General features: G+C 69.0%; 6 protein-coding genes across 6 annotated transcripts; 2 read left to right on the top strand and 4 right to left on the bottom strand.

The window, feature by feature from the left end:
• Window positions 1–150: 150 nt before the first annotated feature.
• EMIHUDRAFT_250082 (hypothetical protein) lies at window positions 151–1,669 on the bottom strand (the record flags this gene model as incomplete). Its single annotated transcript, XM_005758383.1, has 3 exons — window positions 151–691; window positions 950–1,403; window positions 1,468–1,669. The coding sequence occupies 3 exons, from the start codon at window positions 1,667–1,669 to the stop codon at window positions 151–153; spliced, it is 1,197 nt and encodes a 398-aa protein (XP_005758440.1).
• A 1,142-nt stretch (window positions 1,670–2,811) lies between these two features.
• Window positions 2,812–7,071, bottom strand: EMIHUDRAFT_250081 (hypothetical protein; the record flags this gene model as incomplete). The annotated part of the gene is made up of 6 exons (XM_005758382.1): window positions 2,812–3,066; window positions 3,178–3,367; window positions 4,098–4,198; window positions 4,277–4,846; window positions 6,007–6,087; window positions 6,331–7,071. 6 exons carry the CDS (start codon window positions 7,069–7,071, stop codon window positions 2,812–2,814), a joined length of 1,938 nt encoding a protein of 645 aa, XP_005758439.1.
• A 159-nt stretch (window positions 7,072–7,230) lies between these two features.
• EMIHUDRAFT_250080 (hypothetical protein) lies at window positions 7,231–7,862 on the bottom strand (the record flags this gene model as incomplete). The annotated part of the gene is made up of 2 exons (XM_005758381.1): window positions 7,231–7,261; window positions 7,339–7,862. 2 exons carry the CDS (start codon window positions 7,860–7,862, stop codon window positions 7,231–7,233), a joined length of 555 nt encoding a protein of 184 aa, XP_005758438.1.
• A 228-nt stretch (window positions 7,863–8,090) lies between these two features.
• EMIHUDRAFT_121387 (hypothetical protein) lies at window positions 8,091–9,149 on the top strand (the record flags this gene model as incomplete). Its single annotated transcript, XM_005758380.1, has 1 exon — window positions 8,091–9,149. One exon carries the CDS (start codon window positions 8,091–8,093, stop codon window positions 9,147–9,149), a length of 1,059 nt encoding a protein of 352 aa, XP_005758437.1.
• A 1,341-nt stretch (window positions 9,150–10,490) lies between these two features.
• Window positions 10,491–12,019, top strand: EMIHUDRAFT_121386 (hypothetical protein; the record flags this gene model as incomplete). The annotated part of the gene is made up of 2 exons (XM_005758379.1): window positions 10,491–11,752; window positions 11,821–12,019. The coding sequence occupies 2 exons, from the start codon at window positions 10,491–10,493 to the stop codon at window positions 12,017–12,019; spliced, it is 1,461 nt and encodes a 486-aa protein (XP_005758436.1).
• Window positions 12,020–13,355: 1,336 nt separating this feature from the next.
• On the bottom strand, window positions 13,356–15,097 carry EMIHUDRAFT_460162 (hypothetical protein; the record flags this gene model as incomplete). The annotated part of the gene is made up of 3 exons (XM_005758378.1): window positions 13,356–14,047; window positions 14,111–14,946; window positions 15,045–15,097. The coding sequence occupies 3 exons, from the start codon at window positions 15,095–15,097 to the stop codon at window positions 13,518–13,520; spliced, it is 1,419 nt and encodes a 472-aa protein (XP_005758435.1). The 3' UTR covers window positions 13,356–13,517.
• Window positions 15,098–15,222: the final 125 nt, after the last annotated feature.

The following is a 15,222-nucleotide window of genomic DNA, read 5'->3' as shown; positions in this document are numbered from 1 at the left end:
CTACCATCAACATCAGCTCGAGCGATAGGTCAGACGGGATGGTGTCCGAAGCAGCACCGTCGAGACCCGGGTTCAATTCCCGGAGGGGAAGTCTACGGGGCAGCATGCCCCTGAGGTTCTCCTTAGTATAGTGGCTAGTATCCGACGCTGTCAATTCTTTTGCTCGTAGCGCGGGGGTTTTGCGCAGCCAGGAGACCGCCCCGGCGGTGTTTTTGCTCGTAGCGCGGGGTTTTTGCGCAGCGGCGACGCCACGTAGCGCGGGGGCTTTGCGCAGCCAGGAGACCGCCCCGGCGGTGTTTTTGCTCGTAGCGCGGGGTTTTTGCGCAGCGGCGACGCCATGCGGTGTCTTTGCTCGTAGCGCGGGGTTTTTGCGCAGCGGCGACGCCAGGCGGTGTCTTTGCTCGTAGCGCGGGGGTTTTTGCGCAGCGGCGACGCCAGGCGCCCGCCCCGGCGGTGTCTTTGCGTAGCGCGCATTTTTGCCCCTAGCGCGGGGGTTGTGTTGGGTTTTTGCGCAGCGGCGACGCCAGGCGCCCGCCCCGGCGGTGTCTTTGCTCGTAGCGCGGGGGGTTTTGCCAGCGGCCCGTAGCGCGGGAATTTTTGCGCAGCGGCGACGCCAGGCGCCCGCCCCGGGTGCGTTTGCTCGTAGCGCGGTGGTTTTTGTGGGTGTGAGAGTACGTGTGATCTATGCGATCTGTAAAGCTAAAGCGTAAAGGGTCTCCGCCCGCGAGGCGCATTTTGTATAGTTACCGAGGCCCGGTGCCCGGCGGTGCCGAACCTGTTAGAGTTGTCGCGTGGGGGCTGTGGAAAGGAAAAAACCGTGGCGCTTGTCGTATAGAGCCCCTCTGAAGACGCACCCCGCCCTCTTCTTGCCTCAACAAACGGCGCGCCGCCGGCCCGCCACCCCCGCTGCGCCAGATCTAGCGTCTTCCCCGAGACACACGTCGCTCACAGCCCCCGCTTCAGCGACCCCTCGTCGCTCTCGTCGGTCGAGATGAGCAGCTGGGCGAGCAGCGCGCCGCCCGGCAGCGAGTAGTGCCACATCGCGTGCCACAAGATGGCGCCCTCGCAGTCCTGCTCGGCGACGGCGCGCGCAGAGCGCCGCTTGCAGTACAGCGCGGCGCAGACCGAGGCGGCAAAGACGGAGCCGGCCAGCGGCGGGAAGGACGTGAGTCCCAGCAGCTGCAGCGTGGCGATCAGCATCTGCACGATCGTGTTGCCCGTCGCGAGCACGACGTCGATCGGCTTCCAGATGGTCTGCGGGTGGCCGATGTGGATGACATCGGCGGCAAACGAGGCAAAGCCGTTGAGCGTGATGGCGACGCCCATGCAGCGGAATGGGAAGTCCGCGCAGCAAGGCACGGCGTGCCTGGCCAGCGGCTCGGGCCGCACGGCGGCGAGGCTGCCTGACACGAGAGAGGAGCGGGAGGTGAGCGTGAGCGGCCCGGTGGCAGCGTGGTGCGGCGGCACCTGCGATGCAATAACTGAAGGACGAGACGCGGTACCACCAGACGGACTGCATGCGAGCCGCCCACTCTGGAGGCGGAGGCGGCCCTCTCAGTCCACAGCAGTGGAGCTGTGAGCCGACGTCTCTCCTTCGGGGCGTGTCTTCGGCAGCCCTGGCCTCCGCGTTGCCCGTAAGGAGCGCGTGCGTCTCAAACGACTTTTGCATGGTCGGCGAGGGAGGTGGCGTCGTCGCCTCGAGCTTGTGTAGTCCAACGGCGTCGCTCAGGGTTCCGGCTGCTAGCCAGATAGGGGGTCTGCGCAGACCCGATGCAATAGGTAGGTAGGTCCGGTTTTGACCGCCCCGGAGGGCCCCGCAACAGGTAGGTACGCCCTATTTTCGTTTTTTCGCTTCGCTGCGCGGCCTGGGGGTAGGTAGGTAGGTAGGGCGTTTTGGCGCGAGTCATGGGGAACAGACCCCCTAATTGGCTAGGAGCCGGAACCCAGCGTGTATATTATGCACAAAAGAATTCTTGCGCACTACACAAGGAGACACTGACACCGGAGAACCCCCTGAGAGAGAGAGATTTTTAGCAATACCAAACCCCCTGTGCTCCTGATCGTCCTTCCAAAATCCTGCTCGTGCAGCTGCAGGTGTGCGAGGACCGAGGTGGGGGGGGACCCTGTCCTCCTAAAGAAAGAAAGAAAGAACACGGTGAACTCCGACAACCCAAGGGAGGATGGCCTCCTCCCATCCCTCGTTTGGGCGATTTGTTTTCTTTCTTTAGGAGAGAGAGATTTTTAGCAATACCAAACAACTCTAACACTCACACGTAATTTGGGGCCTGGAGCCCTGTTCACGCGCGCGCGAGACGTGCAGACAGGGTTTGTTTTGTTCTTTAGCACACTGACACGACAAGGGCGCGGAGATTGGCGTCGACTAGCGCACCAAAAGAAATTCTCCGCGGGCCCCCACCGGGTGTGCGCTTCCATAATAGGAATCATAGCTCCCCGGCCCTGGATTGCTGGAAGCTGGATGTGAGAGAGAAGGTTACCAACTGCAATCTTCTCCAAGTCGTAAGTGCTCCAAGTCGATGTCTCCAGCCACCAGCGGCTCCCACCCGCGACCGATCTCCTCGAGGTCGAGCCGGCGAGCGCGTGCGTCCGCCCAGCCGCATGTGGTCAGCCGCCGAGAGGGCAGAGGCGAGTCAGTAGACGCGGTCCCCCTCCGGCGTCCGGGGTCTCCGGCGGTCCGCGCACTGCGACCCGCCGGGGCGCGGGCCGGCGCCCTCGATATAATCGCGGAGGCTCTTCTCTCACACACACACACACTGCCACACACTCAGCGAGAGAGACATAAGACAGCATAGACTACACCCCCTCATGACGCCCGCCGGAGCTGCCCCCCCCCTCGCCGACCGGCCCGCCGCCGAGCATCCTCATTCTGTACCTCTCGCCCAGCGTCGTGCGCGGCGCAGCACGCGGCGCGCCCTCCCGCTGCGCCTCCGCCCCCGCGACGGTCGGCGAGCCCTCTGCCCCCCCCTCCCCCCCTCGGCTCGCCTCCGCATTCGCGCGCAATCCCGCGGCGAGCACCACGTGGGGCGGCGGCGGCAGCCCGGCGAGCGCCTCCGCCTCGGCGGGGGAGAGCCCTCCTCCGCCCGCGCCCGCGCCCGCGCCCGCGCCCGCCCTGGCGCTCACTCTGGCGGCGGCCGCCGCGCTGGCCGCCGCCGCCACGACGCGCCCCGCCTCGCGGATGAAGCCGGTGCCAAGAGTGCACAAGCTCTTGTTGCCCGCCTGCAGCGCCGCGGCCAGCGCCTCCACCCCCTCGGCCGCGACGCCATTGTCGCCGAGGTCGACGCTCGAGAGGGTGGCGTTGCGGCGGAGCGCAGCCGCGAGCGCGCAGATCCCGGAGCCCAGGCCGTTGTCCCTAAGGTCGAGCGATTCGAGCGCAACCGCGGGCAGCGCCGCGGCGAGAGCCGCGGCGCCCGCGGCTCGAATCGCGTTGCGAGCCAAGCCGAGAGCGCGCAGCGCGGCGAGCGCGGGGGTAGGCAGCGCGGCTGCCACGGCCGCCGCGCCGCAGCAGCCGAGGTAGTTGTCGTCGAGCGCGAGGGTGTGCAGCACGGCGCGGCGTCCCGCGGGTGGCGCGCGCAGCGCCGAGGAGAAGGCCGCCGCGCCGACGGCTCGCAACTGCGGGGTGGAGGGCGGGGAGAGGGCTGAGCCGTCGGGGCAGCACACGGGGCCGGAACAGATCGCAGACCTGGTTGGCGTCGAGGTGGAGATGGCGGAGCGAGCCGCCCCCGCAGAGCGCCGACGCGAGGGCGGCAGCGCCGGCCGGGCCAATCGCGTTGCAGGAGAGGTGGAGCGAGGTGACGCCGCAGCCGGCCCGCAGGCTCGCTGCGAGCGCCGCGGCGCCCGCGTCCCCAACCTCATTCTCGCCCAAATCGACCGCGCTGACGCGGCTCGCCCTCGCGCCCGCAGCCTCGACGCTGCCGCGCAGCTCCGCAGCCACCGCCGCCGCACCGACGCAGCCGAGCGCCTGCCCGCGCAGCCGCGCGGTGCCGCAGCGCGAGCGCTCAAGCCCGCCCCGCTCGCCGCCGTCGCTCTCGCCGCCGTCGCTCTCGCCGCCGTCGCTCCCGCCGCCGCAGAGCAAGCTCGACCCCTCCGCCGCGCCGCCTCCGACGTCGGGGCCGCGCAAGCGCCGCGCTCCCTCGCACCAGTCGTTGAAGGCGCGGGCGGCGGCGGTGAGGAACCGCTCCCCCTCTTCGGGCGTGCCGTCGTCGAGCACGTGCAGCGCGCACGCGCCGCCGCCCCGCTCCCGCGCCGCGAGCGCGTGGACCGCCATCGCCGCTCTCGCCGCGACGCGCCCGAGCGATCGGACAGCCAAGCCGCGCCAGCCGGGCGGCACGGCGCAAGCATCGGCGGCCGGCGCCACCGTGCCCGGCAGAGGGGTGGGGGTGAGCCCGCCGAGGAGGGCGAGGCGGATGCCGCGCCGCAGCTGAGGAGGAGGCGCTGGCGCCAGCGGGCGGCCGCCGCCGCCACCCACCGTGCCCGTGCCCTCGCCGCTGTCGCCGGCTGAAGCGGCGGTGCAACGGCGCGCGTACAGGCGGACGGGCTCGGCGGCCGCGGCGCCCACGCTGACGAGGGCTGCGATGGGCACGCCGCGCTCAGCGGCGCAGACGGCCGCCACGCACGCGGCGATGTAGTCCGCCTGCCCCTCTGTGCCGTGCCTCTGGGGCCGCGGCAAGAGAAAACCGACCGACTGCATGCCCAAGCGCGGCTGGAGATGGTGCAGGGCCGCCTCGGCGCCGTCCGCCGTCTCGGCGCGGCTCGCCGCCGCGAAGCAGAGCGCGACGCCGGGGCTGCTAAAGGGGCTGCCCGCCGCCCGCCGCACGCCGCACAGAAAGCCCTTTAGCGATGGCGCGAGCGGTGACGCCGCGGCAAAGACCACCCGAGTCGCCGGCCCGCCGACGCCACCCACTGCCGCCGGCTCGTCGCCGCCCCGCCGCCGCCGCCGCCGCCGCCGCCGCCGCGCCTGCTGCCGCCTGTCTCTGGCAAGGGACACGTGCTCTCCCTCGGCCGCCGAGTCGCCGCCATCGCTCCCTCCGCCGCTCCCGCCGCCGCCCACCGACTCGGGCTCTGCCCTGGAGGAGGAGGAGGAGGAGGAGGAGGAGGAGGACCACGCCTCGCCCTCGGCGTCGCTGGCGGCGATATCGACGCCCCCTCTGCCGCGGGCAGGGGGCGGCGCCCGAGGCTGCGCGGAGCTGACGCCGCCGAAGCGAGGGTGAAGGCGCAGGACCGAGCCCGGCAGCGCCGCGCTCAGCTGCTCGGACGGCTCGCACAGCTCGCGAGGGGGGAAGGTGCCGCTCCACAGCAACGCGCACTTGGCCACGAGGGCATCGGGACTGGGGAGGGGAGGGGAGGGGTGAGAGGGCTTGGACTCGAGTGAAGGGGAGGGCGCGAGAGGGCGGGAGGAGCGCACGAAATGCCCTCCAGCCCGGCGACCACCCCGAGCAGGTCTGCGACGGTGCGGCACTCGGCGAGGGCCACCCGCTCTCTCACGCCCGACCGCAGCACGACGTGCGCGAAGCCGCTGCCGTCGCCGCTGCCGTCGCCCCTGCTGCCCTCGCCGGCGGTGGAGGAGGAGGCGGAGGAGCCGGCGGCGGAGGAGGAGGCGGCGGAGGCGGGTGTGCCGCGGTGCCTCAGCGCACGGACCAGCGCCCGGTCTGCCTCCGCCTCTGCGAGGACCGCTCTGCGCCCCTCGCGCGCAGCGGAGGAGGACGAGGCGGAGGCGGAGGCGGGCGGCGCTCGGCGGCGCGGCTGCGACTCGGCTCTTGCGGAGGCTGCTGCGGCGGCCGCGTCAGCGCGGGCCTGGGCAGGCTGGTTGAGGACGGATGCGATGGCGGCGAGCACCAGCCGCCGCACGGCCTCGCTGCCCGCACCGGCTCCCTCCCTCCCTCCTCTGCTGCCAGCTCCTCTGCTGCCAGCCGCCTCTCTGCTCTCCGCCGCAGCACGCGGCTCGGCGAGACGCGCGGCTCGGGCAATCGCGGCAGAGACGGTGGCCCGCACCGCCGCACGGGCCGCCTCGCTCTCCGCCTCGACGCGCCGCCGCCGCTCGATCTCGAGCCGCTCCTCCACCGCCGCCGCCCGCTGGCGCGCGCGCAGCTCCCGCAGCCTCTGCATCGCCTCGCGCCGCGCCGCCGCCGCCGCCTCGCGCCGCCCCGCCACCGCCGCCTCGTCGGCCGCCGCGGCTCGGGCCGCTGAAGCCGCGCGGAGGAGAGCCTCCCTCGCAGCAGCCTCACGCGAGGCAGCATCCGGCGACGGCGGTGGCAGCGGCCCGGACGGCTGCGGCGGCGGTGCCGGCGGAGGCGGCGGCTGTGTGGACGGCGGCACATCGGGCGTAGCGCCGCCAGTCGCGGGTGAGCCGTCCAAACACCGATCGCACACAGCGCGGGCCTGAGCGGCCGGCATACCCAGCTCTTGGCACGCAATAGCGAGTTCGCCCGCCGGAAGCAGAGCCGCGAGCGCCGCGGCGTCGAGAGGCTGCCGATCGAGCAGCTTCCGCGCGCTCGCGTCGCTCAGGCCGAGACCCTTGAGCAGCGCCATACGCACGGCCGTCGTGCGAGAATGAGTCGATGCATCGGATGAGTCGCCGTCGGCAGCCTCAAGCTTGGGATCTGTGAGCGCCGAGAGCGCAGCGAGCGCCGCCTCCACAGCCGACAACGAGTCGGATGCTACGGGCGCGCGCACGGAGCAGCGGAGGAGCCCCTCGCGCGCGGCGCGGGAGACCCGATTAATCAGCGATTGACGGTCGCGCAGCGACTGAACCCCGAGAAGCTTGAGGTGCGTGAGCGCCGCAGGGCGAGAGTCTTGGATCCGCGCAGCCAGGCTGGCGAGCGACTCGCCGAGCAGCACCGGCGCCAAATGAGACAGCGACGAGTCACCCGACGACAGCAGTGAGTGGAGAGCCTCCCGGTGGCTCAGGTTGTCTGGCTTGGCCGTGTGGATCCGACAGCAGTCCCCGCGAAAAGAATTTGCGCGGCGCCCGAGGCGGCGCGTCGTCCCCCCTGCCCATGTCGGACCTTGATTGAACGCGTTGTAATCCCCGGGAGAGGGTGTGGGTGACGAAAGCATGCGGACGGTACATCTGTGTTGTGTGTATATCACCAGAGCAGCAGCGGTTGTGTGGCGGCCGGTTCGTGAGACAGAGATCACGGTCGAGAGCCGCCGGGAACGGAGACCCAAGAGAGCAGCAGAGCAGCTCTGTGTCTCTGCCCAAGCGCCGGTCCGTGCTCAGGACGTCTCCGCCGCCACGGCGGCCAGCCTGCCACGTCGGGACGGGAAGGCGGGGTGTCAATCGGGAGCGACCGATTCGGCCGGGCACACGGGCGGCGCGCTCACCGCTCCGCAAAGGCTTCCCACTTTGATGGCCCGAGCGGCAACGCCGCGACCAAGCTGCCGCGCGCGTAGAGGTGTGCCGCCGGCACGACCCGTATCCCGGTGGCGCGGCACATCTCCTTAGCCCGCCCATAGTTGACCAGGAAGAAGCGGCCGTGCGGGTTGGCTTCCGCGGACTGCTCGAATCGCTCTGCGGTGGATGCACACGCCGCGCAGCCTTCCCGCCAGAACTTGAGGCACACGAAGCCGCCATCCGCGGCGGCCGCCTCGACCGCGGCGCGCAGCTCGCCCGTCGTTTTGAGGTCTCCCACCCGTCCTGCGCTCCACTCGGGCGCCTCAGCGACCGCCTCCGGGTTCGCCAGCCGAGGGTCGATCCCGTACCGTGACGCGTCTGTCGTCGTGGCCTCAGCCACGACCAGCGCGCGCGGCGAATGCACAGGGCGCAGCCCGGCGTGTGTAGGAGGCAGCTGAGTCGGAGGCAGCACGAGCACCACGCTTGGCAGCGAAGCCGCCAGAGAGAGTATCATCGCAGAGCGGTGGGCGGCGCGCTGATGAGCCAGGATTTTTTCTTTTTCCTCTCTCGAGGCCGCCGCTTGACGGCGCAATGCGTTTCGCTTGCTTTGTCCATCAAACACATATCTTGCTTTCCATAATAACTAGGCGGGCATTTCTGCGTGACAACTAAGGCGCCGTTTCACCCCGGTCGGACACAGCTCGCGCCGCGCATATAGAGAGAGAGAGATTTTTAGCAATATATGGCCAAGAAGGCCAAGGGAAAGGGCGGGAAGGGCGGCGGAAAGAGCAAGGGGCCGAGCGAGGAGGAGCTTGCCAAGCAGGCGAACGCCGTCAAGAACTTCCAAAAGGCGCACGCCGCCTCCTCGCAGGCGCATGGCGTCGAGCCGCTCGGCATCGCGACCGGCACTGGCGAGGCGGCCTTCGGCTGCGCGGTGGTGGGGCCGCACCTGGTGGCCGCCGACAAGGGCGGCGTGACGGCGCTGCACGTGCGCGCGCTGCTCGAGGGCTTCTCCCTCTCGGCGTACGGCTACCTTCAGACGCTGGCGCTGTGGAACGTGCCGATTGGCGACGACGGCGCCGCCTACCTCGCGCTCTACCTCAGGAGGCGCTCGTGCACGCTCCGGTCGATCGAGCTCAATGACTGCGGGGTGGGAGAGCTCGGGTGCAAGGCGATCGGTGGCGCCCTGGAGGACAATGCCACCGTGCGGTGCCTGCAGCTCGACCTGAATGCCTTTGGCGACGCTGGGGCGAGGGCGCTCGGCGCCTCGCTGCCCTCAAACAAGGGCCTCACGTCCCTCTCGATGCAGTACTGCGGCCTCACCGAGGCGGCCGGCGCGATCCTCGCCGGCGGCGTGCTCCGGCTGCCGAGCCTCGCGTCGCTCGAGCTGCGCGGCAACGACCTCGGCAGCGGCGGCGTGGTGGAGGTGCTGCGGGCGCTGGTTCCGCTGCACGCGGGGGGGCAGCCGCACCCGGCGATGGCACACCTCGGTGTGGCCGACACGGGCTGCGCCATCGAGGGCGAGCTGCACGAGGCGCTCACCGCGTGCTTTGACGAGAACCCGCTCTGCGGCTCGTTTGACATGCGAGGGGCGCCCCTCGGCGACACGACGGCGTACGAGCTAATCACGCTCTTCAAGAAGGTGCACACGCACGTTCATGCCTTCGAGGTGTCCGCGACGAGCGGGTGGGGACCGCTCGACCCGCAGCTGTACAAGCAAATCTACGCGGTCACCGCGGCGAACCAGAAGGGCAAGAAGGGGGGGAAGAAGGGCAAGAAGAGAGGCAAGAAGAAGAAGTAGGAGGGAGGATGGCGGAACAGTGATGTGGCAAGTGTCGGCGGCAGTGCAGTTGGCAGTCAATGAAAAGCGAGGGCGGAGGGTGTGACGTGTGGATCGAAGAGCAGGGTTGTTTTTTGTTTGGGGTCAGAGGAAGAGGGGTGGCTCACTACTCGGTTCGTCGGTATAGTGAAATTAAGGACGTCTACGCCCTTAGTGAAATGGAGATGTTGCTGAGATTTAAAAGGAATCGGATGACACGAGGGCATGGAGGGAGGGTGGAGAACCGCACAGACACCGTCCGCCACCACACATAGCACCGCACGTTTGGACTCGAGAGTGGCGCCGGCGCTGAGCCTCGTAGGGGCCGCCGCCGGGGTCTCGAGCTCGTAGGATCGTACAAAGATGTAAGGTACAAAAACCAGAGGCAGAGCAGCTGCGCTTCGCTCGCAGTTCGGCTACGCCGAACAAGGAGGAGAGAAGACGTGACACTCAAGTGAGACAGAGAGAGTCGCGCGGAACACTACAAAGAGCAGTTACTCTCCGCATTCCAACGCCGCACGACCACACCACAGGAGCCTGCTGAGGCACAGGCGACAGGGTTTAGTGGTGGCCCCCTTTCTTTTGGCTTTTCTGGTTATTTCGTGTTTTTCTTCTATTTCCGCCACCTGTAATGCCTTCCGAAAAAGCGCCACCCGCCTAGCATATGTGTGTGTGTATGTGTGTGAATATACTCGTCGCCCTGAATTGGTTGCCCAGGTTGTGGAGGACACGATCCCGGCGTGAACACGACTAACTGACGGATCCGCTCCTGACAGTCGCACGCGCCGCGCTGCGGCGCGTGCGACTGTCTTTGTTTGAAGTAAAAAGTCGAATCAGAGCGGCGTCGGCGTTGTCCTCCATGTTCCTCCCCTGGGACCCCGTCCGGCACCGCTCCGGGATGCACGCCGGCGAAGCACCATCAAGCTGCTGTACGGCCCCGGCATCGCCTCCCCTGGCTTAGCTAGAGTGAGAGATATTGTGCACATGGTCAGTCTCTACAATATACTCACTGACACTCCACCTCCCAGAGCTCGTCCCGGTCCGCCACGGCCATCCTTGGCCTCCGGAGGGCCCCCGGCCGCGGCGCGGTGCGGCGGCGTCACAAATCCGACCACAGAGCACCGGGACGCGGTCGGGCGATCTGAGGTCCAACTAGGCGTATGCATTGCCCATCCAGGGCTATCACCTGGACCCATCAACAGGCGCCTGCGGCGCCGTGGTCACGACGCGTTGTTCACACCTGGGCAAGCACGATATCATCTCTTCCGTTGCCGCGATTAATGGCCAAACGTGTGCGTTCCGGACGAGCGCCACCCGCCTAGCATGTCTCCTCTCGGGTCCGCCTTTGGCGAGCCGCTCCTCCCGCGCGCGCCACCGCCAGGCGATTGCTCGCGACGGCTCCGCCAGGCCGCCATCCTGGCCTTCGGCACCCTCTCAACCGTGCAGCTTGGGCTGGGTGTCGGCTCATTAAACAACCTCTGCTCGGACGCCTCCTCGTCGCTGCCTTGGTGTCCCGTCCTGGTGGCGGCGTTTGGCCTGGGCGGGCTGCTCGGTTCGGTAGTGAGTGCCCGCTGCGATCGTCTCGCGCGCAAGGCGGTCCTCCTCCTCAGCCGCCTCCTCCTCCTGGCCTCATCGCTCCTGCTCGCCGGCGGCTTCTTCACCTCTGGCCTTCCGAGCGGCCTCCTCTTGCTCACCGGCCGAGGCCTGCTCGGAGCGGCTTCCGGCATCGCCACCGCCGTGACGCCGCTCCACCTCGCGGAGGTCAGCCCGGCGGAGATTCGCAGCGTGGCCAGCGCGGCGCAATCAGCTGGCGTCGCTATCGGAATCCTCCTGGCGCAGCTCGCGACGCTCGGCGGGCGAGAGGGTGGCGTCTACCTTCTTCCGGCGCTGTGCGCGGCGCTGGAACTGACGGTGCTGCCGCTCCTGCCCGAGTCGCCAACCCACGTCCTGCGTCGCTCCGGCTCGGCCGCGGCCCTCTCCCACCTGATGACGCACCTGCACCTCTCCCACGCGGGCGCGGCCGCCCACACGGAGGCCCTGCGCTCCGAGTTGGCCGAGCAGTCGGGGGAGGGGCCCTTCTCGCCGCGGGAGCTCCTCTCCGCGCGCAGCTTGCGCAGGGAGCTGCTTCTCGCCGCCGCTGTCGCCCTCTCCGCCCAGCTTTGCGGCGCCAGCTTATCATCTCCCCCCCCTCTCTATCTCGATCTCGAGAGAGAGAGGCTCAACTTGGGCCTCCCTCCCCCCGACCCCTCCCCGGGCCTCGCCGTAGGCTGCGACTGCCTCTTCTACTACTCGACGCTCGTCTTCACCCGCTCCGGCCTCTCCCACCCCCGAGCGGCGACCGCCTGCCTCGGGGTCGTCAACCTGGCGGCCGCGCCGCTCGCGGGACCGCTGCGCAGCCGCGTGCCGCGCCGGACCCTGCTGCTGCTCACGTGGGCAGGCATGAGCGCGAGCTACGCCGCCGCCGCAGTAGCAGCCATGGCGGGCGGCAAGTCTCTCCTCGCCGCGCCGCTCGCGTGCGCGCTGGTTTGCTACGCCCTCGGGCCGGGCAGCCTCGGAGGCTTCCTCGCCGCATCGCTCTTCCCCATGTGACGGGCTGCTGCACGGCTGCGAGGGGTGTGAACAGCGTCTCTTCACACGCCAGAGCTGTGGCTAGGTACGCAAAAGACGCGGCGATGACCCTCACAGTGGCGCTCAACTGGGCGGCGACGAGCGCGACCGCCCTCGCCTTCCCCGCCCTCCACGGCCTGCTCGGCGCGCACACTTTCCTCGCGCTCGCCGCCCTCTCCGCCCTCTCGGGCGCCGCCGGGGACCGCTTTGTGACCGGCTCCGCGAAATCGGGAGGCGAGACGTGAGGAGGGGACGCAGCCTCTCAGCGGAGCATTGACAGCCATGGCGGGGCATAATGATACGACAGCATGGAGCGCGAGGTAGTATGATGTGTGAGCCGTTGGCGTTGCGAGTCGCTCGCTCTTCCCGGCCACGCAGAGCTCTACGCACGGTACGGTTTCGCGTAACTCTTGAGTCTTGAGTACTGACGAAGGTCTGTGTGTGTACCCACGCGCGCGGCCACGGGCACGGCCCGCCTGGGCCGCGCCTGCCGTCTCCAGTCGCAACAGTCGTCTCCGAGTTTCCCTCTTTTCGCCACATCGGAGAGGCGTGGCTGATTTGGAGCACTTGGAGAGTGCAGTCCAGCACAAGCGTCTCATGGCCTTAGAGGGGACCCCTAGCGCCTAGCCCTAGGCTTAAAAGGGTGGGCCCTGGGGCGCCTGCGGCTTAAATGGCTTAAAACCGGCCCGGGCCAGTTTCAAGGCTGCCTGGGCCGCCGAATCCTGTAACGGTCTTAAACGCTTAAAAGGTGCGGGAGAGCTCCCGAGGCGCGATATGGTCCGGGAGGCTCCCGGTAGACACGCTGGAGGCCGGGAAGCTGGCTACAGTCAGCTAGCACGCGTCCCCTATGCGAGTATGGCTCCTGCCAGTGCACCAGACTTACAGATGTGTCTTCAGAGGCGGGTTTGTGCCTAATAACGGCAGTATTGGAGAAAACGGCGCGGAACCCAGCGACGCATGCCGGCCAGGGCGATTTTCTTAAACGGTCTTAAAAGAGGGACCCCCCGTGCCTGCAATCTCTTACATGGCAAGTTAAGCCCCCAAACCTCCTCGTTTCTTAAAAGGTCTTAAAAAAATCCGGCCCTCAGAACCCTAGGGGTCCCCTAAGGTCATGGCGCCTTTCACAGGGCGTTCGCCTCGTACGCGTTTTTTATTAGCAGGAGAGACGTCCTTCATCTCCAATTGTGTGAGTGTGTCGTGTGTGTCCCCGCCATGGTGTGTCCTTTCCGGGCTCAGAAAATTGGAGTTTACATGATTCTCAAGTGATTTCTCCCCCCCCCCCCCCCCGGGGGTTTACCCTCCGGCTCCGCGTGAGGATCGGCGCGGCGAGGGGGTAGAGGCTCGAATTCGCCGCGCAACATTTCACCCCCACAGGACCCCGCCCTCCCCCCCTCATTGGTCCCACCACCTAGCACCCCAATCTTGCCTTCGCGCACCCTCTCCTCGTGCGTGGTGCCCCCCCCACTATGCACTCTATATGTGTCGCCGTCTTCGGGCGGCACGCAATCCTGTGCAGTCAGGGCAAGTGGGGGCGGGGGGCAGTCCCTTTGACGTATGTATCTCTGGGTAGGGTTCTCGTCTCAACGAGTTTGGTTATACACAAGAGAGAAGACAAAACACACACACACAAGAGAGATCACACACATGAATTTCACATGCCTTGGAGGGTGGCGCGCCCAGGGTGTGTTGGCGTAGCTCACCTGCCGAGAACTCGCGAAAGTGTCGGTGGTGATCCCTCAGCGCTCAGGGCACGCTCACCCCTTCCACCGCCGCCCCCTCGACCATCACCATCACCCCCTCCTTGGCGAGCGAGATTGGGAGCGCCACGAGCTCGGCGGCCTCCTCCTCCGAGAGCCGCTCGAGGTAGGAGAGCGAGTCGGGGGCGCTCGTCCACAAGTGCGAGAGCGACGAGTGCTGCAGCACGTGCGAGACGGCGCCCGCCGCCAGGAGAGCGAGGCGCCCATCCGCCGGCGATGCGTCGGGGGCGGATGTGGCGAGCCGGCGCATCACGCCCAGCCCCGAGCAAAAGGCCGGCGCGCCGCCCGTCGCCGTCTTGCCGATGGGGATGCCCGCGCCGGCCAGCTTGCCTGCCGGCACCGTCGCTCGCGCGAGGCTGGTCGCGGGCCCCTTGGCGGCGGTGGCGTCGTGCCAGAAGAAGGCGGCCGCCATGCGGGCGCGCGGCTCGGTCGACACCAGCGCCGCGATCGCCGGCGGCGTGATCGCGGACAGGTGCGGCGCGACGAGCCGCGCGCCTCCGAGCCCATACACGAGCCCTACAGCGGGAGGAGGAGTGGTGGGTGGCGATGCCGCGGGAGGGCCGCCCGAGGGGCAGGCACGGAGGGCGCCGAGGAGGACGAGGGCGGCGTCCCGGATGAGCGCCTTTGCCGAGCCGTCCTCCTTGGCCTCCGAAGGCGCCGTCGCGAGCGCGACGAGCCGGTCCACGCAGCCGTACGCGGAGAGGAGGGAGAGGGCGGTGGCCGCGTCGAGCGAGCGCGAGCTGAGCAGGACGACGAGCGAGCCGAGGGCGCGGCGCAGCGCCGCGTGCGGCGCGTGCGAGGTGAGCGAGACGCACAGCCGCGGCAGCGCGCGGTAGCCCTCGGCGCTCGGGCTCGCCGCCGCGGGTGGCAGCGGCAGCGCCGGGGGAGGCTCGCGGTGGAAAGTTCCCACCGCCGCCGGCTCGGGCATCACCAGCGGCAGCGCGAAGCTGGCCTCGGTCAGCTCTTCGTCGGCCGAGGAGCGCGCCGTGGCGACCGCCGCGAGGTTGGCGATGGTGCCGAGGGCGAGATCCGACGCGGCGGCGTGCGGCAGCGCCGCCGCCGCCCACAGCGTGTCGACGAGCTTCTGGCGCATCCCCTTGTCCTTGCCCCTCTCGCGGAAGCAGGAGGCGGCGCGCGGGTCGGACGAGGCGTTCTGCAGCGAGGCGAGCGCGAGCCGCACGCGGACTGGGTGGGTCAGCGAAGTGGGCGGCTGGACGACAGGCAAGATCCGGTCGAGGACGACGCGCCCGAAGACGGTCGCGCCGCCACCGAGCAGCGGGAGCACCGCGAGGCAAAAGAGGCACGCCTGCGCCGCCGCCTCGCTAAAGCCGTCGTTTGACCAGCCGTTGGGCGGCGCAGCGGTGCGGAGAGCCGCGGCGGACTCGGAGCCGAAGCCGTGCAGCGCATAGGCGAGCCTATCGCCGACACGTCGCCGAGAGGTCGCCGAGAGCTGGCCGAGAAGTGTGCGCCGCGGGGCTGCGCGCGGGCGAGCCTGCGCGCTGCGAGGGAGGACTCGAGCAGGTAGAGCAACGTCTCGTCGTGCGTGCCGCGCTTCCACGCGAGCATGAGCAGCCTCGCGAGGCGCAGCGCCGCCGACTCGCGCAGCCTCGGACTCACCCACGGGTGGAGCGCGCACGCCAGCTGCGGCACCAGCGCAACGTCGGCGAGGCCCTCGCCCTCCGCGGGCAGAG

This window comes from Emiliania huxleyi (genome assembly GCF_000372725.1).
Source record: "Emiliania huxleyi CCMP1516 unplaced genomic scaffold EMIHUscaffold_869, whole genome shotgun sequence".
Classification (NCBI taxonomy): Eukaryota; Haptophyta; order Isochrysidales; family Noelaerhabdaceae; genus Emiliania; species Emiliania huxleyi.
Note: the sequence above shows the minus strand (reverse complement) of the source record. Positions and strands in the feature narration are given on the sequence as shown.